Source organism: Moschus berezovskii, chromosome 4 (genome assembly GCF_049115385.1).
Source record: "Moschus berezovskii isolate FMDL1 chromosome 4, NW_MosBer_1.0, whole genome shotgun sequence".
NCBI lineage: Eukaryota > Metazoa > Chordata > Mammalia > Artiodactyla > Moschidae > Moschus > Moschus berezovskii.
The window spans coordinates 40558390-40584207 of NC_142463.1; the positions used below are offsets into that span (position 1 = coordinate 40558390).

The following is a 25818-nucleotide window of genomic DNA, read 5'->3' on the forward strand; positions in this document are numbered from 1 at the left end:
GAAGTCCAAAAGAGTGGAATGAAATAAACTGTATTTGGTTTTTCCTGGGTGGTCAGACAATAGATTATTTTCCCCCTCTTCTTCCTTTACATATTTTCAAGTTTTCTACAGTGTATGTATGTTTTAATTGTAGCATAGACTGGCTTTATTGCAGAGATTCAGAGAAGGGAGAAATTACCTTTGGGAAGTTGTTAAGAATGAGGTGGGACTTGAGTTGGTAAATATTTATAGAGGTATTTTTGCTCCCTTATACCTCTAACCATCATAGAATTAACTGTCATTAACAGAATATTGTTAAGAGGTTAACATAAATGGAATATTATAATAGAATAACTGTCAAGATTGTTTGAATAACTATCATAATGGTATGTGAAACACATTCATAATGTTTTTAGTGTAGTCTATATAAATTTATCTTCACATGAATCAGGTTAATATACATGAAGTTCCTAACTCTGGACAGACAGTAGCATTAGCTATTATCATTTTTTATATATAACAACTGTAAAACAAAATAAGGAAGTCTGTTGGGCAAGACATGTGTGCACAGAGTCATCTATTGTATACTGATTAGTTTTGTTTTAAATTCCCAATCTAGGCATCTTCCTCTACTATGATTTTCAGTACCTAAGCATTTCCATTTGTCATGATCTGCAGTAGCCCTGTTTCTTGCAAATCACCATGGTGTTCAGGATCAGTTTTTTATAGTAAGGATCAAGCATGAGACCCTGTACTTATTTTTTCCTCTGTAAGCTCTCAAGGTGCTGATCTTGTACAAATGGTTCTTTGTAGAGTTTAGTTGAAACTCTGAATGTATGTCCTTTTTTTTTTCGTGTGTCAACTCTTTGAAAAATGTTTGTCTTTATCCATCATAAAGGAAATTCATGCTCTATTTTGAGATTAGGGGGATGGGGAGGAGGGAATATATGTTTTGGATTCATTATTCACAGGCAAGCCCTGTTACTACTTGAGTCATTTTCTAGATTTTACCTAAGTTTTCTGTATGAAGATGATGATTATATAGAGGATGGTACATAAACTTTGGAGTAAGGCAAATTTTCCACCCAGACTTGGCCACTTACTTACAATGTTCTACATTTGGGCAAACTAAACTTCTCAGAGCCTGTTTTCTCACTTGTAAAATGATGACATAGTAACTACTATGAAGAGTTGTTGTATTAAGTGAAATGTGTTGCAAAGCACCTGAATCCATTCTGTGCCCTTGTTAATGTATATGATAACACTTATGTCTAATGTAACCCCCCACACATATAATTAGAACAATATGTGTATATTTAAATGCTGATTTTAAAATATGAACAATAAGAAAAATAATTGTAAACATTTTTATTAGCTGCACAATATATATTTTTTTTAATTTTTATATCTAAAAAAGAATTTTATTAAAAAAGCACAAATGCAAAGAAATGAACAGAGGAAAATTTATGCGTCGAACCTGGACTGGTCACTTATGATAATATACATGCTACAATTCCATTGTCTCCAATCATTCCACCTTCACCCTCTCCCACAGAGTCCCAAAGACTGTTCTAAATGCCTATGTCTCTTTTGCAGTCTCTTATACAGGGTTCAGGTTACCATTTTTCTAAATTCCATATATATGCGTTAATATACGGTATTGATGTTCTTCTTTCTGGCTTACTTCACTCTGTATAATTGGCTCCAATTTCATCCACCTCATTAAAACTGATTCAAATGCATTCTTTTTGATGGCTGAGAAATACTCCATTGTGTATATGTACCAAAGCTTTCTTATCCATTCATCTGCAGATGGACATCTAGGTTGCTTCCATGTCCTGGCTATTATAAACAGTGCTGCAGTGAACATTGGAGTACATGTGTCTCTTTCAATTCTGGTTTCCTCGGTGTGTATGCCCAGGAGTGCGATCGCTGGATCATATGGCAGTTCTATTTCCAGTTTTCTGAGGAATCTCCACACTGTTCTCCATAGTGGCTGTACTAGTTTGCATTCCCACCAACAGTGTAAGAGGGTTCCCTTCTCTCCACACCCTCTCCAGCACTTATTGCATGTAGACTTTTGGATAGCAGCCATTCTGACTGGTGTGAAATGGTATCTCATTGTGGTTTGATTTGCATTTCTCTGATGATGAGGGATGTTGAGCATTTTTTCATGTGTTTATTAGCCATCTTTATGTCTTCTTTGGAGAAATGTCTGTTTAGTTCTTTGGCCCATTTTTTGATTGGGTCACTTAGTTTTCTGGAATTAAGCTGCAGGAGCTGCTTGTATAATTTGGAGATTAATCCTTTATCAGTTGCTTCATTTGCTATTATTGTCTCCCATTCTGAAGGTTGTCTTCTCACCTTGCTTAGAGTTTCCTTTGCTGTGCAGAAGCTTTTGATTTTAATTAGGTCCCATTTGTTTATTTTTGCTTTTATTTCCAATATTCTGGGAGGTGGGTCTTGGAGGATCCTGCTGTGATTTATGTCGGAGAGTGTTTTGCCTACGTTCTCCTCTAGGAGTTTTATAGTTTCTGGTCTTACATTTAGATCTTTAATCCATTTTGAGTTTATTTTGGTGTATGGTGTTAGGAAGTGTTCTAGTTTCATTCTTTTACAAGTGGCTGACCAGTTTTCCCAGCACCACTTGTTAAAGAGACTGTCTTTTCTCCATTTTATATTCTTGCCTCCTTTGTCGAAGATAAGGTGTCCATAGGAGCGTGGGTTTATCTCTGGGCTTTCTATTTTGTTCCATTGATCTATATTTCTGTCTTTATGCCAGTACCATACTGTCTTGATGACTGTGGCTTTGTAATAGAGCCTGAAGTCCGGCAGGTTAATTCCCCCAGTTCCATTCTTCTTCCTCAAGATTGCTTTGGCTATTCGAGGTTTTTTGTATTTCCATACAAATTGTGAGATTATTTGTTCTAGTTCTGTGAAAAATATTGTTGGTAGCTTGATAGGGATTGCATTGAATGTATAAATTACTTTGGGTAGTATACTCATTTTTACAATATTTATTCTTCCAATCCACGAACACGGTATATTTCTCCATCTATTCATGTCCTCTTTGATTACTTTCACTAGTGTTTTATAGTTTTCTATGTACAAGTCTTTTGTTTCCTTAGGTAGATATATTCCTAAGTATTTAATTGTTTTCATTGCAACAGCGAATGGAATAGTTTCCTTAATTTCTCTTTCTATTTTCTCATTATTAGTGTATAGGAATGCAAGGGATTTCTGTGTGTTGATTTTATATCCTGCAACTTTGCTGTAATCATTGATTAGCTCTAGTAGTTTTCTGGTAGAGTCTTTAGGGTTTTCTGTGTAGAGGATCATGTCATCAGCGAACAGTGAAAGCTTTACTTCTTCTTTTCCAATTTGTATTCCTTTTATGTCTTTTTCTGCTCTGATTGCTGTGGCCAAAACTTCCAGAACTATGTTGAATAGTAGTGGTGAGAGTGGGCACTCTTGTCTTGTTCCTGACTTTAGGGGAAATGCTTTCAGTTTTTCACCATTGAGGATAATGTTTGCTGTGGGTTTGTCATATATAGCTTTTATTATGTTGAGGTATGTCCCTTCAATTCCCACTTTCTGGAGGGTTTTTATCAAAAATGGATGTTGAATTTTGTCGAAGGCTTTCTCTGCATCTATTGAGATAATCATATGATTTTTATTTTTCAGTTTGTTAATGTGGTGTATTACGTTGATTGATTTGCGGATATTGAAGAATCCTTGCATTCCTGGGATAAAGCCCACTTGGTCATGATGTATGATCTTCTTAATGTGTTGTTGGATTCTGATTGCTAGAATTTTGTTAAGGATTTTTGCATCTATGTTCATCAGTGATATTGGCCTATAGTTTTCTTTTTTTGTGGGGTCTTTACCAGGTTTTGGGATTAGGGTGATGGTGGCCTCATAGAATGAGTTTGGAAGTTTCCCTTCCTCAGCTATTTTCTGGAAGAGTTTGAGTAGAATAGGTGTTAGCTCTTCTCTAAATTTTTGGTAGAATTCAGCTGTGAAGCCGTCTGGACCTGGGCTTTTGTTTGCTGGGAGATTTTTGATTACAGTTTCAATTTCCGTGCTTGTGATGGGTTTGTTCAGATTTTCTATTTCTTCCTGGTTCAGTTTTGGAAAGTTGTACTTTTCTAGGAATTTGTCCATTTCTTCCAGGTTATTCATTTTATTGCCATATAATTGCTGATAGTATTCTCTAATAATCCTTTGTATTTCTGTGTTGTCAGTTGTGATCTCTCCATTTTCATTTCTAATTTTATTGATTTGGTTCTTCTCCCTTTGTTTCTTGATGAGTCTGGCTAGTGGTTTGTCAATTTTATTCACCTTCTCAAAGAACCAGCTTTTGGCTTTGTTGATTTTTGCTATGGTCTCTTTTGTTTCTTTTGCATTTATCTCTGCCCTAATTTTTATGATTTCTTTCCTTCTACTGACCCTGGGGTTCTTCATTTCTTCCTTTTCTAGTTGCTTTAGATGTAGAGTTAGGTTATTTAGTTGACTTTTTTCTTGTTTCTTGAGGTATGCCTGTATTGTTATGAACTTCCCCCTTAGCACTGCTTTTACAGTGTCCCAGAGGTTTTGGGTTGTTGTGTTTTCATTTTCATTCATTTCTATGCATATTTTGATGTCTCTTTTGATTTCTTCTATGATTAGTTCATTATTCAGCAGCGTGTTGTTCAGTCTCCATATGTTGGCACTTTTAACAGTTATTCTCCTGTAATTGAGATCTAATTTTACTGCATTGTGGTCAGAAAAGATGCTTGGAATGATTTCAATTTTTTTGAATTTACCAAGGCTAGATTTATGTCCCAGGATGTGATCTATCCTGGAAAAGGTTCCGTGTGCGCTTGAGAAAAAGGTGAAATTCATTGTTTTGGGGTGAAATGTCCTATAGATATCTATTAGGTCTAACTCTTCTATTATATCATTTAAAGATTGTGTTTCCTTGTTAATTTTCTGTTTAGTTGATCTATCCATAGATGTAAGTGGGGTGTTAAAATCTCCCACTATTATTGTGTTATTGTTAATTTCCCCTTTCATACTTGTTAGTAATTGTCTTACATATTGCGGTGCTCCTATGTTAGGTGCATAAATATTTATAATTGTTATATCTTCTTCTTGGATTGATCCTTTGATCATTATGTAGTTTCCTTCTTTGTCTCGTTTCACAGCCTTTGTTTTAAAGTCTATTTTATCTGATATGAGTATTGCTACTCCTGCTTTCTTTTGGTCTCTATTTGCATGGACTATCTTTTTCCAGCCCTTCACTTTCAGTCTGTATGCGTCCCTCATTTTGAGGTGGGTCTCTTGTAGACAACATATATGGGGGTTTTGTTTTTGTATCCATTCAGCCAGCCTTTGTCTTTTGGTTGGGGCATTCAACCCATTTACATTTAAGGTAATTATTGAAAAGTAGGATCCCGTAGCCATTTTCTTTATTGCTTTGGGTTCAAGTTTATACACTCTTTCTGTGATTCCTGTCTATAGAAGATCCTTTAGCATTTGTTGGAGAGCTGGTTTGGTGATGCTGAATTCCCTCAGCTTTTGCTTGTCTGTAAAGCTTTTGATTTCTCCTTCATATTTGAATGAGATCCTTGCTGGGTATAGTAATCTGGGCTGTAGGTTATTTTCTTTCATCACTTTAAGTATATCTTGCCACTCCCTTCTGGCCTGAAGAGTCTCTGTTGAAAGATCAGCTGTTATCCTTATGGGAATCCCCTTGAGTGTTATTTGCTGCTTTTCCCTTGCTGCTTTTAATATTTGTTCTTTGTGTTTGATCTTTGTTAATTTGATTAGTATTTCGCCTTGGGTTTATCCTGTTGGGGACTCTCTGGATTTCTTGGACTTGGGTGATTATTTCTTTCCCTATTTTAGGGAAGTTTTCAGCTATTATCTCCTCAAGTATTCTCTCACGGTCTTTCTTTTTGTCTTCTTCTTCTGGGACTCCTATGATTCGAATGTTGGAGCGTTTAACATTGTCCCAGAGGTCTCTAATATTGTCCTCATTTCTTTTAATTTGTTTTTCTTTTTTCCTCTCTGTTTCATTTATTTCTACAATTCTATCTTCTAGTTCGCTTATCCTGTCTTCTGCCTCTGTTATTCTACTGTTTGTTCCCTCCAGAGTGTTTCTGATCTCATCTATTGCATTATTCATTGTATATTGACTCTTTTTTATTTCCTCTAAGTCCTTATTAAATCTTTCTTCCATCTTCTCAATCCTTTTCTCCAGGTTATTTATCTGTAACTCCATTTTACTTTCAAGATTTTGAATCATTTTCACCATCAAAATTCGAAATTCTTTATCAGGTAGATTCCCTATATCTTCTTCTTTTGTTTGTGTTGGTGGGCAATTATCTTGTTCCTTTACTTGCTGGGTATTTCTCTGCCTCTTCATCTTGCTTATATTGCTTTGCTTGGGGTGTCCTTTCCCTCTTCTTGCAGTTTGTGGAGTTCTCTTTATTATGTAGTTTCTTCGCTGTGTGTGGGGTTGGACAGGTGACTTGTCCGGGTTCCCTGGTTAGGGAAGCATGTGTCAGTGTTCTGGTGGGTGGAGCTGGATTTCTTCTCTTTCCTTTAGAAGACAATGGGCTACTTTTCTGGGAGCCTGATGTCCTCTGCCAGTATTCAGAAGTTGTTTTGTGGACTTTACTCCACGTTCAAATGTTCTTCTGATGAATTTGTGGGGAAGAAAGTGGTCTCGCCGTCTTGTTCCTTCCTCCCCAGAACACTGGATTCTTATATTCCACTTGGTCGTGGAGTATCTCTTCCCAGCTGCTCCAGCAAGGCGCAGCCGCTGCAGCTTACCTTGGACGGGGGGTATCTCCTCAAGGCCACCCCTCCTGCTTTGAATGTGGATCAGCTCCTCCCGGCCCTCCGGTGCCCAAGCAGCCACCGCCTCCTGGACGTGGTACAGCTCCTCTCGGCCACCGCCCTAACTCTGGGCGAGGGGCAGCTCCTCTCAGCCACGATTCTGCACGTGGTCGGTTGCGCCGGGAGCTGGGCGTCTCTCGCGTCTGCCCCGCCGGGAGCCGGGCGTCTCTCGCGTCTGCGCCGCCGGGAGCCGGGCGTGTCTCTGCACAATATATTTTTGATTGGATGAAGAGTAATTAATTGGTTCCCCTGTTGTTAGTTACTTAGGTTATTTTTTTTAGTGGTAACCTTTTTAACACTCTTAATAAACTATTTTTTGGAGTTACCTGTATCCATAATGAACAAGTTTAGAGATTTTTTTCAGTGATGGAGATTTCTGGCACCAGATTTGTGATCTCAGAATACAGAATGATGAGAATGTCCTTATAAAATGTCTTTTTTCTGGACTGTCTTCTATATGTTTATCAGCATGCAGTTAAATAGTTTGGTAAAAATCAGACAGTCCCTATTCTGGGCAGAAGCAACCCCTCATAACCTAGTAGAAGTTTATTCATGGAGTGTGCTTAGTGGAGAATAAAGTTATACATATGTTTTCTTCCCTGAAACACTTAAAAATTAAGTTGTCATTAATTCCCTGTCCAGTGGTTGTATTAATGACAGCACTTTCTCTTTTAAGGGTTAATGTTGGTCAACATCTCGAGATAACAGTGGTGACCTATATTTTCTTCCCCTTTGGCCTCAATTCCTAGAATGGTAGGAAGAGATCCAGAGAGGAATGAAGTTGTTAGTGAATTTGTCAGCCAAACTGGCTTGGGACAGAGAGCTGTAAACATCAAGAGAATAAGCTTTTGAATTAAAATTCAGTCCTGCATTTTCTTAGCAAAGATCAGGGAAGGAGACCAACAGAATCTCGTTAGATTTGTAGAGGTATTTATTTCTCTGCTGTGGTTTTGTGCTCTACCATTCATTTAAACATCTAGTTAAAATTTGGCAGAGCTGTTGGCGGAGTGAAGGTGGGGCCAACTGTCTGGACTGACCGTCTTATTGAACACTCTTGTAATTGTTCCTGTTCCAGTTAAGTAGAATTCTCTTGCCCTCTGTTAAGTAGACTCAAATAGAGAGATTTGGGAGGCAAAGATAGTGGGTAGGGAGGATGGGTCAATGGAGTGAGGACTTGGGGACAGGCAAGGACTAAGGTGGGAAAGTAGCCACCACCACTCCACCCCTCTGCCCATACACACCCCCACCCCTACCCCAACCCACACCCACACACCAGGATGTCTTTGTTTTTTCCTTCTCTTGCAAGAGAGGTCTGGGGAGACTGTATTTAAGTGTTACGTGGCTCTTTAATTTCCTCTTGGGGGGAGGAGGAGGAAGGCAGTTCTTAGGATATAAAAGAACAATATATACAGAGACAGTGTGATTAAATTTCATTGTATAAGTTTAGATCATCCAAGTTGGATGAGGTTCTAATAAAAACACCTTTTTTTTTTCTTGCTGAAAATTCAGGTTAGTACAGTACCATTGAATGGGAAGCTGAACAACTAAGTCATGTTGTATACCTAGTGTATGAGAGAGTAATTAATATGTAGCCTCAGGGAAGGCTCAGGAGCCCTTATCTTTGCATTGCTAAGTAACTCCTCAGTATTGGTACTGTCCAGTTTCATCTGGATTGCAGAGTGAGGTGTAGATTCTTTTTTGAGTATAGCCCACTTAATAGATTATGTTCTTTTTAGGAATGTAGAAATAATTTTTTTAAATATACAAAAAAACCCCACGTTCATCTAGGGTATAGAAGGCATTGGCAAGCCACTCCAGTATTCTTGCTTAGAAAATCCCATGGATGGAGGAGTCTGGTAGGCTGCAGTCCATGGGGTCGCTAAGGGTCAGACACGACTGAGAGACTGCACTTTCACTTTTCACTTTCACACATTGGAGAAGGAAATGGCAACCCACTCCAGTGTTCTTGCCTGGAGAATCCCAGGGACGGGGGAGCCTGGTGGGCTTCCGTCTATGGGGTCACACAGAGTCGGACATGACTGAAGCGACTTAGCAGCAGCAGCAGCATATATACAGCGCAGGGTACAGTCATACATATATAGCTGGATGAGCCCTCACAAAAGCAAACACATGCTTGTAACCCACACCCCGATCAAAAAACAGAGCATTTCAGCATCCCAGAAGCAGCCCTCACATCCTGATCAGTTGAAGGCAGCCACTCTCCTGGCTTCCAATCAGCGAGACTGGTGTTGCTTGGTTTTGAGCTTGATGTGACTGGAATTTCATTCTTGTGTCCTGGTGTCTAGCTTCTTTTCACTCAGCGTTGCTTGTGAGAGTCATCGTGTTGATGCATGTTGCAACTGTGTGTTCATCTCACCCAAATCCTCCACGGTGTGAATTCACACAATTTGTCTCTTCTGTTGCTGATAGGCATTTGTATAGTTTCCAGGTTGGGGCTCTTATGAGTAGTGCTGTTATGAACACTCTTAAGTTTTTCTTTTGATAAACATGTACACATTTCTGCTAGGTATATACCAGGATGGGAACTACTGGGACATAGGATATGCAAATAACTTAGAAGATATTGTCAGTTTTCCAGGCTATGTGTTTTAATGACAGAAAGGTCAGTTTTATCTTTAGATCAGGGTATTCAGTTGCCCTGAGCTGCATCTTCTTGTTGTTCTTTTAATTATGGAAATAAATATGACTGACAAAAAGGAGTCAGTGAAATATTATCCTTAAAATAACTTGTTTAAAAAAAAAAAAGACTCCTCACCCATTTTAATGACCTGTTCATTATACAACAAAGTGTATTTTTATTTCTAGTATTTGGCAAGAGTGAGAAAGAATAGTGGGCATGAACAAGCCTTTACTTCCAGGGATTTGTGCATTGAGGAGATTGACTTCAAACCCCCTCCAGCTTGTGTTCGAATTAAGGGTTCAAATGTCTGGAATTCCCTTGGTCCTCCAGGGAACTGGAACAAGGGAAAGTGACAACTTGGAAATAGAATGTGGAATGCCCACTCGACCCATCTATACCCTAACTCTGTTACTGAGAGTAAATCCTGAGGATGAACAGTCTGACCTTTTGGGATTGCTTCTTCATGTCATGCTTTAAGAAAACTTTTTCCCACTTTCACTTTTCAAATTCTCCAACAACCAACAAATTCTTGCAGTCACCAAATGTCAGCTAGGTATACTGTTTGGAATTCCTGGCTCTCAAATTAGAAATAAAATCCCCAGAAAACCCTATATTCTATTCCTTTCACAATTTTAGGTAGCAACAGAAAGTAATAAAAGATAAAGTCTTTGGGACTTTTAATTACTCCTGTGTGTGTGTACTCAGTTGTGTTCAACTCTTTCTGAACTGTAGCCTGCAAGGATCTTCTGTCTACGGGATTTTCCAGGCAAGAGTACTGGAAGAGGTTGTCATTTCCTTCTCCAGGGGATCTTCCCAACGCAGGGATTGAACCCATATTTAATTACTCCTGACACTGGTTTTATATATAAAATGTTACACATATATAGAGTGTTACATATATATGAAATGTTACACCAGCACATTATATCTTGCTTAAAATGAAATGGATAGAAAAATAAAATCCTCATTTTTTTTCCTGCACACAGATTATCCTTAAAAAAAAGATAATGTGAGTAAATTTATTAGCTTTGTTAGAAAAAATGCCTGTTTTTAATTTAACCTAGGTTTAGGCTTCAGTACTTGAATTTTTTTTTTTTTAAACCTGTGATACATTGAAGTTTTGAGCTTTAGTTTTTAATCTGTAAAATTGGTTTCAGATCACTGCCTACCACATAGGGTTATTGTGGAGATGAAATGAGATCATTTATGTGAAATTGTAAACTGTGAAAGTACTAGGCCTAATAAGCCTTTGAGAGCTGGGCTTTGCAGGCCTTGCATTTTAGGAAAGATTATTACTGTCCATTAATCTAGAGCATAATGGAAATTCACTCTATACCTTGAAATCCTGTGCTTACTACTTTTAACCTTGCACCAGACATGGCTGGCTGACCTGTTTAGTTGTGTTATTTGTCTAGTTTCTTCTGACTTTTCACTAACAACCCACACCCCTGTGGGGACAGAAGAGGGGCAGAAAAGTGTTTGCTTGGTGATATCTTCAAGCTATTATTCTAGCAGGCCACCTTTCACTTCTTGGGGTGGTTAGAGGGTTGTGTAAAGTAAGTAGTTTGCAGGGTCACTACTGCTCATGTCTATAACTTCTTTCTTTGAAAACTTTCTTTTACCCACCATATTTATTAGGTGTCAAGAATATAGAAATGCTTACAAGCCATATAAAGCTCTGCATAAAGTATTGGCTGTCATTATTAATAATTATTAAGATAATGAATGTGTAAAACAGGTACTGAACAGGGACTGGCAAACACTTCCAGGCTTATATTCCTTATTACTACTGAGGAACTCACTTTTCCATTAACAACAAAGAAGAGGGTCGGATCTGAGGTTCCTTACTAGGTATGGCCATTGGTGGATGCTGGCTTGAGCAAGGTGGACCTGATTTGCTTCCCAGGACGCAGACTGCTCCATCAGTTCCTCTTGTAGGAACATCTTCCAGGATAGGACAGATAATGTATCCCCTGAAATTTCACTGCCAGAAATGAAATAAGAAACTGACCACACTCTTTCAGATCTAGAGACTCTACTTGAATTATGTTAATTTTTAATAAACTTATACTCTTAGTACCAAGCAGGTTGTAAAAATCAAATTATACAGAAACAGTATATCGTCTAAGACTTAGGTGACAGTGACATTGACCCAGTCCCTGAAAGCATTGTTGTCTAAGGTATTCTCCAGAAAACCAGGGCTGGAGGTCTGCAGATTCATAATCCCTTCTCCAAAACAAAATCTGTTTTAGAATTCAGGATCCTAATGTACCATGATGTCAAACACCCTGAGTGAGATCTAAGGCAGAACCCTATAATCAGATGCATTAATACATCTGCATCATAAAGAATAAATCTCCATGCTAAGTGGTTTAATAAAGACTATAAATACAAGTTAGGATTTACTGCCAATAAGTTCAGATCATGTCATGTTTTGTTAGCAAATGTGTTATGCACACCTTTTGATTTTCAGGGACTTTTGAATTTTGGAATTCCGCATAAGGGATTGTTGATCTGCATTATGCTTGGCTGTTAGCTCCTAATAGGAGTTCTTTTCATCAAGAGAATGCACTGGTCATAGCAAACACCCTCTTCCAACAACACAAGAGAAGACTCTACACATGGACATCACCAGATGGTCAACACCGAAATCAGATTGATTATATTCTTTGCAACCAAAGATGGAGAAGCTGTATACAGTTAGTGAAAACAAGACCAGGAGCTGACTGTGGCTCAGATCATGAACTCCTTATTGCGAAGTTCAGACTTAAATTGAAGAAAGTAGGGAAAACCACTAGACCATTCAGATATGACCTCAATCAAATCCCTTATGATTATGCAGTGGAAGTGAGAAATAGATTTAAGGGACTAGATCTGATTGATAGAGTGCCTGATGAACTCTGGACGGAGGTTCGTGACATTGTACAGGAGACAGGGACCAAGACCATCCCCATGGAAAAGAAATGCAAAAGAGCGAAATGGCTGTCTGAGGAGGCCTTACAAATAGCTGTAAAAAGAAGAGAGGCGAAAAGCAAAGGAGAAAAGGAAAGATATAAGCATCTGAATGCAGAGTTCCAAAGAATAGCAAGGAGAGATAAGAAAGCCTTCCTCAGTGATCAATGCAAAGAAATAGAGGAAAACAACAGAATAGGAAAAACAAGAGACCTCTTCAAGAAAATTAGAGATTCCAAGGGAACTTTTCATGCAAAGATGGGCTCGATAAAGGACAGAAATGGTATGGACCTAACAGAAGCAGAAGATATTAAGAAGAGGTGGCAGGAATACACAGAAGAACTGTACAAAAAAGATCTTCACGACCAAGATAGTCACGATAATGTGATCACTGACCTAGAGCCAGACATCTTGGAATGTGAAGTCAAGTGGGCCTTAGAAAGCATCACTACGAACAAAGCTAGTGGTGGTGATGGAATTCCAGTTGAGCTATTTCAAGTCTTGAAAGATGATGCTGTGAAAGTGCTGCACTCAATATGCCAGCAGATTTGGAAAACTCAGCAGTGGCCACAGGACTGGAAGAGGTCAGTCTTCATTCCAATCCCAAAGAAAGGCAATGCCAAAGAATGCTCAAACTACCGCACAATTGCACTCATCTCACACGCTAGTAAAGTCATGCTCAAAATTCTCCAAGCCAGGCTTCAGCAGTACGTAAACCGTGAACTCCCAGATGTTCAAGCAGGTTTTAGAAAAGGCAGAGGCACCAGAGATCAAATTGCCAACATCCGCTGGATCATGGAGAAAGCAAGAGAGTTTCAGAAAAACATCTATTTCTGCTTCATTGACTATGCCAAAGCCTTTGACTGTGTGGATCACAATAAACTGTGGAACATTCTGAAAGAGATGGGAATCCCAGACCACCTGACCTGCCTCTTGAGAAACCTGTATGCAGGTCAGGAAGCAACAGTTAGAACCGGTCATGGAACAACAGACTGGTTCCAAATAGGAAAAGGAGTGCGTCAAGGTTGTATATTGTCACCTTGCTTATTTAACTTATATGCAGAGTACATCATGAGGAACGCTGGGCTGGAAGAAGCACAAGCTGGAATCAAGATTGCTGGGAGAAATATCAATAACCTCAGATATGCAGATGACACTACCCTTATGGCAGAAAGTGAAGAGGAACTCAAAAGCCTCTTGATGAAAGTGAAAGAGGAGAGTGAAAAGGTTGGCTTGAAGCTCAACATTCAGAAAACAAAGATCATGGCATCTGGTCCCATCACTTCATGGGAAATAGATGGAAAAACAGTGGAAACAGTGTCAGACTTTGTTTTTTTGGGCTCCAAAATCACTGCAGATGCTGATTGCAGCCATGAAATTAAAAGACGCTTGCTCCTTGGAAGGAAAGTTATGACCAACCTTGATAGTATATTAAAAAGCAGAGACATTACTTTGCCGACCAAGGTCCGTCTAGTCAAGGCAATGGTTTTTCCCGTGGTCATGTATGGATGTGAGAGTTGGACTGTGAAGAAAGCTGATCGCCGAAGAATCGATGCTTTTGAACTGTGGTGTTGGAGAAGACTCTTGAGAGTCCCTTATACTGCAAGGAGATCCAACCAGTCCATTCTAAAGGAGATCAATCCTGGATGTTCATTGGAGGGACTGATGCTAAAGCTGAAACTCCAATACTTTGGCCACCTCATGAGACGAGTTGACTCACTGGAAAAGACTCTGATGCTGGGAAAGGTTGGGGGCGGGAGGAGAAGGGGACGACGGAGAATGAGATGGCTGGATGGCATCACCGACTCTGTGGACATGAGTTTGAGTGAACTCCGGGAGTTGGTGATGGACAGGGAGGCCTGGCGTGCTGTGATTCATGGGGTCGCGGAGAGTCGGACACGACTGAGCGACTGAATTGAACTGAACTGAAGATACCATGTAACAAGTAAGTTGCTCATGAGACACTAGGGTGAATAGCAACATTATTATTTTTTTTGGTGGGGGGGTGGCCTGGGTTCAAATTCCAGCCATGAAGAGTGACTTTGGGAAGGTTATTTAATTTCCCAGGGTCTTAGTTTTTTTTTTTTGTCTTTGGAGCTGCAGGAATTATTACATAAGATACGCACATGAGGTACAATGTACATTGCATTCAGTCAGTCAGTTCAGTCGCTCAGTCGTGTCCGACTCTCCGCGACCCCATGAATCACAGCACACCAGTAGGCACTCTATAAATGTGTCCATATCCTCACCTATATTAGGAGATAGTAATGGTTCTTGTCAAGGAGGTGTTTTATGAGTCCTAAATAGATGTAACCTGCTTTCCTATCAGCAGAGTTGTTTTTAGGGGGAAAAAAGACAATAAATATGAATGAATAAATGGCGCATTGAAAATTATGACATTCATAATTAGAATTTTCCAGACTGTAATTCCATCCCATTCCATCTCAACGCTTCCAAACTGCTTCCCTTCCCCCAGCAGCAAACCCTATTTCACTCCTCCCCAGGCCCCAGCACCTTGATCTTCCTTCATTTGCACAGCACTTGATGAACTTGGCACTTGCCTTCCTCACCACAACCATGCAGGTGTGTGACGCTGTCTGGGAAGCTGTCCCGGACGCTGACAAACCCTTGGCAGTGGGATAGAAAGGAAAAAGGGAAATTTTGGCTGACATCTCCAGATCTGACTGCTACTCATCTGGAGAGTTCTAGAGGTATCTTTAAAGTTTTAGGATAAATGATGAGGCTGATGTACTTTTTTATTCCCCCCAGACCCTAACAAATACATCTCTTGGGTTCTCTATTTTTTTTTTTCTCTTTTTTAGTTGGTTATAGTTCAGTTACTTGCGATTGGTCAGTAAATGTGGGGCTCGGTAGAGTCGTAAGTCTGCAAGATGTAAATGCCAGCAGTGGCTGCAGGAGTGGGTATCAACGAGGCAGTGACCAGGGGAAGAATGTGTGTGCTTGTGTGCCACAGCTTGGACTGATGTCTTGGCATGGTTGTCGTATTTCCTGGCATGTAAGGACTGGATCCTCTCTTAGGCCACACATATTTGGCAAGCCCTATTATATTACTTTTTCAAAGGGGTGCTTGGGTAATGAAGGTGATAGATAATATTGGGTAGGTACCAGTTGGATAGGGACATGAGAGAATATGGAAAAAATCCTTTTTAAAAAGTTTTATTACATTAGATTGTAGTGTCTGTAAACAATTACTGCATTCAGGGAGTTGCAGGGCTTAAATGAGAAACACAGTTTGTCAGATTATACCAGTTGGATAAAATGGCATGGGCTCCGGAAATCTATAATTAAATGTATTTTTGAAAATGAAAAATATAGCGTAACATCTGGTTTATTTCACTACAGAAGTGCCTGGGTATTGCTTCCATCAGTGTGATTGACTCTGGCTGATATTTGGATTTCTCTGTGTAAAGTAACTATTTTAATTAAATTTTTTCTGCTTGATTCTCTTTGTGCTGTAAACAGATTATTCACACACACACATTCATATAGAAAATGGTTGCCTTATTTAGAAAATCTAATGTTTGTTCATTTTCTTTTCCTTGCAGCGAATATTCAACTCCTTTGTTTACACTGAGAAAATTTCGAACGGAGAAAGTGAAGTGCAGCAGGTAAGAGGTGATGGCGCACTTGGCATTCTCTGTCTTTGGATTGCTTTTGTCTTCACGACTCTTTCCAGTCTCAATGTGAGGTTGTCTGTTGCTCTTTATATATGATTTCATACACAGCTTAAGCAAATGGTGACAACCTCCCACTTAGGTTCTTATAAGCAATTGGAATAATGGTTATAGGATGGGTTTCTGCTGTTCATGCTATACATTGAAAATACTATTTAGTTCCTTGTTATGTTTTTGGAAATTCCAAAACTCAGATTTTAAAATATTAGAAATTATTTCATCTGCTATAGGAAAAAGTGCTCAGGCTTTGGAATCAGACAAACCCCAGGTCAAATTCTGGCTTTTCTACTTATTTCATGACTCTCAGGAAGAAATTTAGCCTTTTGAGCTACAGTTTCTTAACCTTAAAATAGATGGAGATATATCTGCTTGATGGGGTTGTGAGAATTAAACAAAGTAATGTCCAGTTAACTGAGAATAAGTGAAATACGTTAGGTGGATGGCCTGATGTAGAAGCAGCTCAGTGAATGTTGGCTTCTTTTGTTCTTTTATTTTTCTTCCCTCTTCTTGTTTTCTTCCATTGCTGCTTTTCTCCCATCTTCTCAACGCTCTGTGGGGTCAAAAAGTTCTAAGGCCATATTCTATTCACTTTATTTATAGCTGGCTTCAAATGGACTGCTTCCTAAACTAAAACATAGTGTTGGTGAACTTGGTCATAAATAATTGATCTGTGCTTGACAAAAAAGGGTGGTAAAGAGGATTCTGGGTTTTAATTTCAGCTAATCCACCAACCTCATTATACCATTTGACTGCCAACTAGTAATTTGAAGCTAGATTGGAAACTTAAGTAAAAAACAGGACCAAGCTGAAAACCAGAGTATAACAGAGTGTTTCCACAGAATAAAAAAATAGCTATAGGAAAATACAAAATAATTTAAACTCCCTGAATTGCTGCCTTTATCTTATTCATGTTGACGCGATCAGAACTTCAAAAGTGCTACTCAGGACAAAGTTTTCAAGTGTCATTAAAGTTAAGTTATTTATAGGATATTTATTTATTTATAATAAATTACTGTGGTTTCATCTTGAAGTTCAGCATCTCCTGTTTATAGACATTTAAGATGTTTATTGGTTTCTGCAGGTTTAATTTAGACAACATGAGACATTAAACATGTACCCCTTTTCTTAGATTTAGATAATTTAAAAAGCTAATGACCTGAAATTGTAGGGAATGTGGTTTGTTGTATCAAATCTTACCTTCATAATTCTGTCTTATTTTTATTCTGGCAAACTGGAAAGTGCTTTTGAAAGGGTTTTTCATGAAAAGGGTTTTTATAGGGGAAGGTTTCTACACAAAGCATGTTCAAGGAGACTTATTGGGAGACTAAAAGCCATTTGATAACGTCTTAAAGAAACTGATCCAGGGATATCAGTTTTGTTGCCTTTCTTTACAGATATAAGTTCTTCTTTTAGATGTTTTTTCTTGGCCAAAGGGGATGCCACAGGGCACTTGGGATCTTAATTCCTGGACCAAGGATGGAACCTGTGCCCCCAGCATTGGAAGTGTGGACTCTGAACCACTGTACCACGAATGAAGTCCCTCTTTAGCTGTTTTTAAACATGAAAGTTGTTTCATTTTCTTGGAGTGATGTCCTTACTTTTTAAAATCTAGCTGTGAACAAGTTTGGAAATCTTCTATAATAATTTTCAAAAATTATTAGCAGTGCATTTAGTGCACTTATAGAAGTACAGTGATTTCCATATATTATCACATTGGTTTTTCCATATAACCCTGAAGGAAGGATGCTGTTGTTATTTTAGATAAGGTAGACAAAACTCCAAAAATAGAATAAGTTGGCCACAGTCTCATGACTACTAAGTAAGAGAGCTGGTTTTCAGAATAAGTTTGACACTAAGTTATACCATCTATATTTTTATTTTAACAGAGTTTATTTTAAAATCTGTATTTTCTTACAAAACAGAAAGTGTTAGTTGCTCAGTTGTGTCTTGCTCTTTGTGATCCCATGGACTGTAGCCATGGAATTCTCCAGGGAAGAATACTGGAGTGGGTTGCCATTCCCTTCTCCAGGGGATCTTCCCAACCCAGGGATCAAACCTGAGTCTCCTGCACTGCAGGCAGATTCTTTACTACCTGAGCCACCAGCTGCTGCTGCTGCTAAGTCACATCAGTCGTGTCTGACTCTGTGCGACGCCACAGACGGCAACCCACCAGGCTCCTCTGTCCATGGGTTTCTCCAGGCAAGAATACTGAAGTGGGTTGCCATTTCCTTCTCCAATACATGCATGCTAAGTCGCTTCAGTTGTGTCCAACTCTGTGCAACCCCATGGACCACCAGGAAGCCTACAAAACAGAAGACTTTGCTAAACTATCTTTAGTAAGAAGACAGATGAAGGAGAGTCATCACCTCATCATTTCTGTCTCCTCCCTTTTATTGTCAAAATTTATTTCTTAAATATTGACCAGGAATGTATTTTATAACTTAATCTCTCCAGTCTCTCTAGAAGAAACTTGGAAAAAATAGATCTTACGCCACTTTCACATCCAATATTTGGAGATAATTATCATGTCATTATCATTTAGCCTAAAACTGAAAATACCCAGGTCCTGAATAATTTTTTCTGTCATGACAAAGAAAAGTTTCCAGACACTTTCAGTGAGTATCTGCTCTGCCTTCAATATTATGATTCTCTTGTGGCTTGAATTAGACTAGTTATCCTCATTCTAAATTGAGAGAACAGAGAATTCCTGACATCTACTTGACTTGATTAATAACTGCCTAGGAACTCAGGTCGGAGAAGGCAATGGCAAGCCACTCCAGTACTCTTGCCTAGAAAATCCCATGGATGGAGGAGCCTGGTAGGCTGCAGTCCGTGGGGTCGCTAAGGGTCGGACACGACTGAGCGACTTCACTTTCACTTTCACACATTGGAGAAGGAAATGGCAACCCACTCCAGTGTTCTTGCCTGGAGAATCCCAGGGACGGGGAAGCCTGGTAGACTTCCGTCTATGGGGTCACACAGAGTCGGACATGACTGAAGTGACTTAGCAGCAGCAGCAGCAGGAACTCAGGTGGAGAAGGCAATGGCACCCCACTTCAGTACTCTTGCCTGGAAAATCCCATGGGCGGAGGAGCCTGGTGGGCTGCAGTCCATGGGGTCGCAAAGAGTCAGACATGACTGAGCAACTTCACTTTCACTTTTCACTTTCATGCATTGGAGAAGGAAATGGCAATCCACTCCAGTGTTCTTGCCTGGAGAATCCCAGGGACGGGGGAGCCTGGTGGGCTGCCGTCTATGGGCTCGCATAGAGTCGGACACGACTGAAGCGACTTAGCAGCAGCAGCAGCAGGAACTCAGGGCCCTTTGATCCTGGACAGTACCCAGGATGAAATCTTTAGGGAAATGCTTGCCTCTGTGTTTCCTATTCTGTCCCCCATAATGGTGGCTCACACTTTCATACATATTATCTCCTTGAAACTATAGAATAACTCTGTAAGGTAGGTGAAGTTTAGCCTGGCGTGCTGTGATTCATGGGGTCGCAGAGTCAGACACGATTGAGCGACTGAACTGAACTGAACCAAGTTCGGAAGGTCAAGGAGCCTAGTTGTTAAGTAATTGAGCTGACTTTTAAAAATTGTGAAATATATCAAACATGTAGAGTAAATAAAACATGTATGAGTAGAATACAGAAATACTGGATTAAAATGAACATCTCAGCATTACCGGTACTTTAGAAAGCACCCATGTAGCATCTCCCAGGTGGCATCTCCCTTTCTCGCCCAAGGATAATTCTGTCCTGATTTTTTGTTAGCCATACCTTTGCTTGCGTGTGTTTGAAATATATATATATATATATATATATATGTCCCTAAATTCATTATGTGATTGTTTTTGTTCTTTATATACATCTCAAGTGTATTATGTTCACATATCTTGCTACTTTACTGAGCATTATATTCCTTAAAATCACCTCTGTTGATGTGTTACTAAGGAGCATTTATTTTCAATCATAAGCATTCCATTAAATGCAGTTTATATATCTGTTTTTCTTTTGATGATGTTTGGATTGTGTCTAGTGTTGATTTTTATTGTTGTTAGTCGTATCTCCTGGTGCAAAATTTAAGTGGAATAATTCTTTGAGTTGCAGGAACATTATTATCCCTGACCTCTGCCAATTAAATGCTCTTCCAAGTACCCTGGGTCAGGGGTCTCCCTGGCTCGGGTGGAGAATTCCTTCTCTAAAGTAGAATTGCTGGGTACCAGAGTGTTCAATGTGATTGGATAATGCAAAACTGCTTCCACAGTGGTTACCATGGGTTACCTTTCTACAGACAGTGTACTGGAAATGTGCTGCTCTATACCATCTTCAGTACTGGGTATTATTGAGTTTTAATCTTTTGCCAGTTTGGAATGTTGAGATTTTATCTAATGAGTTTAATTTGTTTTACTCTGATTACTAATGAGGTTAAAATGACTGTTTACCATGTTTATGGTTCATTTTTTTGTGTGTTTATTATCGTGTTGAATGTCTGCTAATGTCTTTTGTCCATTTTAACAATTGAGTTGTCTGTTTATTTTAGAAGTTTAAATATTCCACACTTGTTCTAGATCAGCTCTATTAAAAAGAGACTTCTTTGGTGATGGAGATGTTTCATACTGGTGCTAGTCAAGCAGTCACTAACACTTGTGGCTGCTGAGCACTTGAAATGTAGCAATAACTACTGAGTAATTAAATTTTAAAAGTTAAATAGTCACATATGGCCAGTAATTACCATATTAGATTTCCTTGAAGATTTCTGTTTCAAAAATATAAATGTTCTCCCAATGTGTGGCTTTTATTTTCACTTTCTTTACGCTATCTTACATAGGATTATGATATTCAATTCTTACAATTAAGAAATGAAGTTTTAATGTTAATAGTTTTTTAAGTCAATTTTTTTTTTCTTTTTGGTCTCCAGTTATTGGGGTATTGTTAAATTCTACCCCAAAGACATAAAGATGTTCTCCTATCTTGTCTTCTAAAATTTTTGTCTTTCTCCTTTAAGACTTTCAGCCACCTGGAATTGCTTTTGATGTTGTATGTGAAGCAGGTATTCAATTTTTTCCCCACTGCCCCATGTGTATTGCCAAGCGTTCTTACACTATCTGTTGAGCAATTGTCTCTCTTTTTTTTTTTCTATTTGTTTTCAGTCATTAGTCAAATTTCCATGTATGTGTGAGTTTGATTTGGTTTCCTTTAGAGTACTTATCTATAATTGTGCCAGTACCACATATCTAGATGGCTAAAGTCATGTTTCTTAGAATTTTAGATCATTTGCTCTTACATGTGAATTTTAGAAACAGTATTGGCATTGCCATAAATCTATAGAGCAGTTTGGAGAGAATATCTTACTAATATGATTTGGTCAGTACAGTGTCTCTTAGCATAGTTTTATAATTTTGTTAACAAAGGACAAATATCCATGCATGTGGGATTTATTTCTAGATTTTTTTGTTTGTTTGCTTAGGTTATCAGTGTACCTTTGAAAATTGTATTTTTTTCTAACTGTTGCTGTTCTGTTCCGTGCATATATTTTATGTCTAATTTTTTTTAAGCTATCATATAAGTTCTAATGACTTATCTATAGATTCCTTTGAGTTTTCTATGTATATAATTTCTTTTATTTGTCCTCCTACAATGACCTTCAGAAAAGTATTGCATATTTGATAATTGTATATTGTGGCCACCTATGATATATATTATTTTTATTTAAGTGTATTCCTATTTTATCACTTCTTCTTTGATCTATTTATTTATTTAAAAGTGTGTTCTGAAATTTCCAGGTATCTCTAGAATCTTTCTATCAGTAATTTTCTAGCCATCCCTCTGTGTTCCCTCGTTGTGCTGAGAGCATAGAGCTCTTTGGGTTATAGTTTTATGCACTGTCTCCTATCATAATTCTCCACTTGGCCAAGCCCTGAGGTTTTGTCTCTTATGTGTCCAATGCCCCATGTGATCATCAGACTGGAAGTTCCAGGTCTCCAGATTATGTATAATTCTCAGGATAAAAGCAGGTTCTGGCTCTGGCTTAGTTTCCAGATTTCTTCTCTCCTTACTATCTTAGGACCACTGAGTCTTTGTTTGGGGGCTTTGTGGTCCTAAGGTAGTTTCCACTTTTATTTAAGACACTAACCTGGTGGCTCAAATGGTAAAGAATCTGCCATCTCCAGCAGTGTAGGAGACCCGAGTTCAATCCCTGAGTTGGAAAGATCCCCCGGAGAAAGGAATGGCTACCCACTCCAGTATTCTTGTCTGGAGAATTCCATGGACAGAGGAGCCTGGTGGGCTATAGTCCATGGGGTCACAAGAGAGTCAGACATCGCTGAGCGACTTAATGCTTTCAGTTTCAGCCTCTTAAAAATTGTAACAGCTCTTAACAATTATAACAGTTCAACTGTTTCTAGGACTGGTTTAGTGAGCCAAAAACAGATTAGTTATTTGAAGTAGATTATTGACCTATGTCCTCTTAATTATAGCTCACAATCTTTAGTTGGAAAGGAACCACTTTGCTGTGCCTGCTTTCATATGTTTCATAGTATCTGGAATACTGACTTGCATTTTCTATCCATCATTTCTCCTTTGGGGTAATGAAAACTGGAGCCCCATGGGTTCTTGCTCTCTCTCTTTACTATCAGATCTTATTGAGAGTTGGATCTGACTTGTGCATACTATGTAATTTGGCAGTGAAGCCGACCTGTTAATATCTTTCTGGTTAGGGGAGCAAAATAATTAAAACTAATAAAAACCATTTTGTGATTCTTGACTCTTACCACAAAACTCTCTTTGGTATATAGACTTTTCTTTGCTTTTTCTCATTATTTCTTTTAAATTAACCTTCTGAGTGTGGTTCTAAATTGCCTAACAATGTGTTTTAAATTTTTAATTAGTTCATTATGTAGTTTTGCTGCCAAAAAGCTATAGCAACAGCCTCAGGAAAATAAAAATCCCAGGCACACATTCTCATGTGGATCACCTCCCACTGACTTCATTTTTGAATACTTTAAGAAATGAAGTTGTGTGAACACCTAAGGGCGTTATATCAAACTGAACCTGCATCAAGAAAAATAAATTTTCTATCAAATGCTCTGTAAGATAGCAAAATGTGCTCCATAAGACACAAAGCAGTGAAGAAAAAAACAAAAGGAGGAAAAGCTTCTTGGGCCACTTGATTGAATCACTTAAAAATACTACTTTGGATATGTTTGAAGAGTTTGCTCTAACTTTTTCTCAAGTGCTTGAGTAATTATTTATGTTAACAATTTGTTTTTAATGATATGGCAAACATTTTCATAATTATTGCAGTATTTCATAAACTATTGATTTTTGGCAGCAGCTGATCTTAGAAGACCTCAGAATTCTTTTGAAATGCGCAAATTGTTAGGAGAACTGCATACTTACAGAGGAGATGTACCTGACTTTGGACCAAGGGTATTCATTTAACAGTCTGCCTGTCTCTTCTATGGTATTAGTTCTTCAGGATCACATACATGTGTGCTCAATAACTTCAGTCATGCCCGACTCTTAGTGACCTCATGGACCATAGCCCACCAGGCTCCTCTGTCCGTGGGATTTTCCTGGCAAGAACACTGGAGTGGGTTGCCATGGCCTCCTCCAGGGGATCTGCCCGACCCAGGGATGGAACCCAGGTCTGTTGCATTGCAGGCAGATTATTTACCACTAAGCCACCAGGGAACCCCAGGATCATATCCATTAAAATACCAGCATGCTATTCTATCTTAAACACACATGCAAAAACCCCTTCTCTTGATTCCACCTCCCTCTCCAACTACTGTCCCATTTCTTTCTTCCCCTTTGAGGCACTTGCCTCCTTGCTGTTTCTTGGCACATCCCTGACTTAGGGCCTTTGCACCGGTTCTGTTCCAACATGTAATCCCCATTGGCCCTCGCTTCCTTCAAGTCCTTTCTCAAGTGTCTCCTTCCAAAAGAGCTGACCAATGTATTTATACTGCAGCCCACACTGCTCCCCAAACTCCTCATTTTCTTTTAGTTTTTCTTTTATCACTTATCACTTTTTGATTTATAGAGTCCTGGATTTATAAAACTAACTTGGAAATTCCACCTCTGTTAACTTTTCAAAGAGTGTAGGTTTGGTGTTATTCTTTCCTTTGATGTTAGGTAGAATTCACCAGAGCACCATCTGGACCTGGAGTTAGTTTTTGATCATCCAGATTCTTAAATATCTCTAGGTTTGGGGGGTTTCTAGGGTTGGACTTTTTTTTTTTTTTCCTTCTTCAGAGTTTCTCTCATTTTCGTCAGTTTTGGTGAGTTGATTTTTTTTTTTTTTTCCTGTCAAGAAATTTCTCGCTTTCATCTAAGTTGTTATTGGCATAAAGGTATTTATGTTTTTATTACCCTCTTAATTTCTGTTGGCTAGAACAATAGAAAATGATCAACAAAATAAAATACTGATTTTTTTTTTTTAAATCAATAAAATGGTTAAACTAGATGGCAGAGAATGAGATATTGAATGAGAGCACATTAGTAATAATTTTTTAAAAGTTCAGCTGAGCTTTTTTTGTTTTATGTTTCGTGGATTTATACTCTTTGCTATTTCCTTCCTTATTGTTTAATTTTTTTCCTTCTTCTTAAATTGTAACCTTAGTTTTTTTTTATATACTTTTCGTTTTGTCAAATAGAATTCAAAGCTATAAAATTTCCTCTAAGCACTACTTCAGTTAGACCCCCACAAAATTGAACATGATATATTTTTACTGTCATTCAGTTTTAAAATATATCCTGATTTTTCTTGTGATTTCTTCTTTGACCCATGGATTACTCTGAGGTATGTTGTCCACTTTCAAAACATTTGGGGTCGTCTTGGTAACAATCTTATTACTGATTTCTAATTTAATTTCGTTGTGGTCAAGGAACAGATTCTGTATGATTTCTATCTTAATTTATCATAACTTTGGTTTTGTGACCTAGTATAAAGGATCTATCTTGGGTGAATGTACCATGTAAATTTCAAAAGAATGTATATTCTCCAGTTGTTGGTTGTTGTATTCTTTATATAGCCATTAGGTTAAGCTGGTTGTGGGGCTTCCTTAGTGGCCCAGTTTGTAAAGAATTTGCCTGCAATGCCAGAGGTATGGGTTCTATCCTTGGGTAGGGAAGATCCCCTGGAGAAGGAAATGGCAACCCATTCCAGTATTCTTGCCTGGAGAATTCCGTGGACAGAGGAGCCAAGCAGGCTTCAGTCCATGGGATCACAGAGTGGACATGACTGAGCGACTAACTTTCACTTTCAAGCTGGTTGATAGATCATTTATTTTATGGCTGATTTTTTATTTGTATAATTTTATCATTACATGGGTTTGACCTCTGGGTCAGGAAGACACAGGAGATGCAGGATTAATCCCTGGGTCTGGAAGAATTAATCCCTGGAGAAGGAAATGGCAACCCACTTCAGTATTCTTGCCTGGGAAATCCCATGGACAGAGGAGCCTGGCAGGTGACAATCCATGGAGTTGCAAAAGAGCTGGACACAACTTAGTGATTAAGCAGTTTTATCATTTGCCTAGAGGAATGGTAATATTTTCAACTACAGAGGTGGAATTGTGTATTTTTCCCTTTAATTCTGTGTATTTTTACCTTATCTATTCTGAAGTTTGATTATTAGGCATGTAGACATTTAAGATTGTTAG

The 25818-nt window shown here is 38.6% G+C and overlaps 1 protein-coding gene across 1 annotated transcript in view; it reads left to right on the forward strand.

Moving 5' to 3' along the window:
- The window catches only part of CACHD1 (cache domain containing 1), a 249188-nt gene that overhangs the window by 86141 nt on the left and 137229 nt on the right, over window positions 1–25818 (forward strand). The window contains exon 2 of the mRNA XM_055401968.2: window positions 16024–16086. Coding sequence (XP_055257943.1) covers window positions 16024–16086 — 63 coding nt within the window. The remainder of the gene's footprint in view (window positions 1–16023; window positions 16087–25818) is intronic.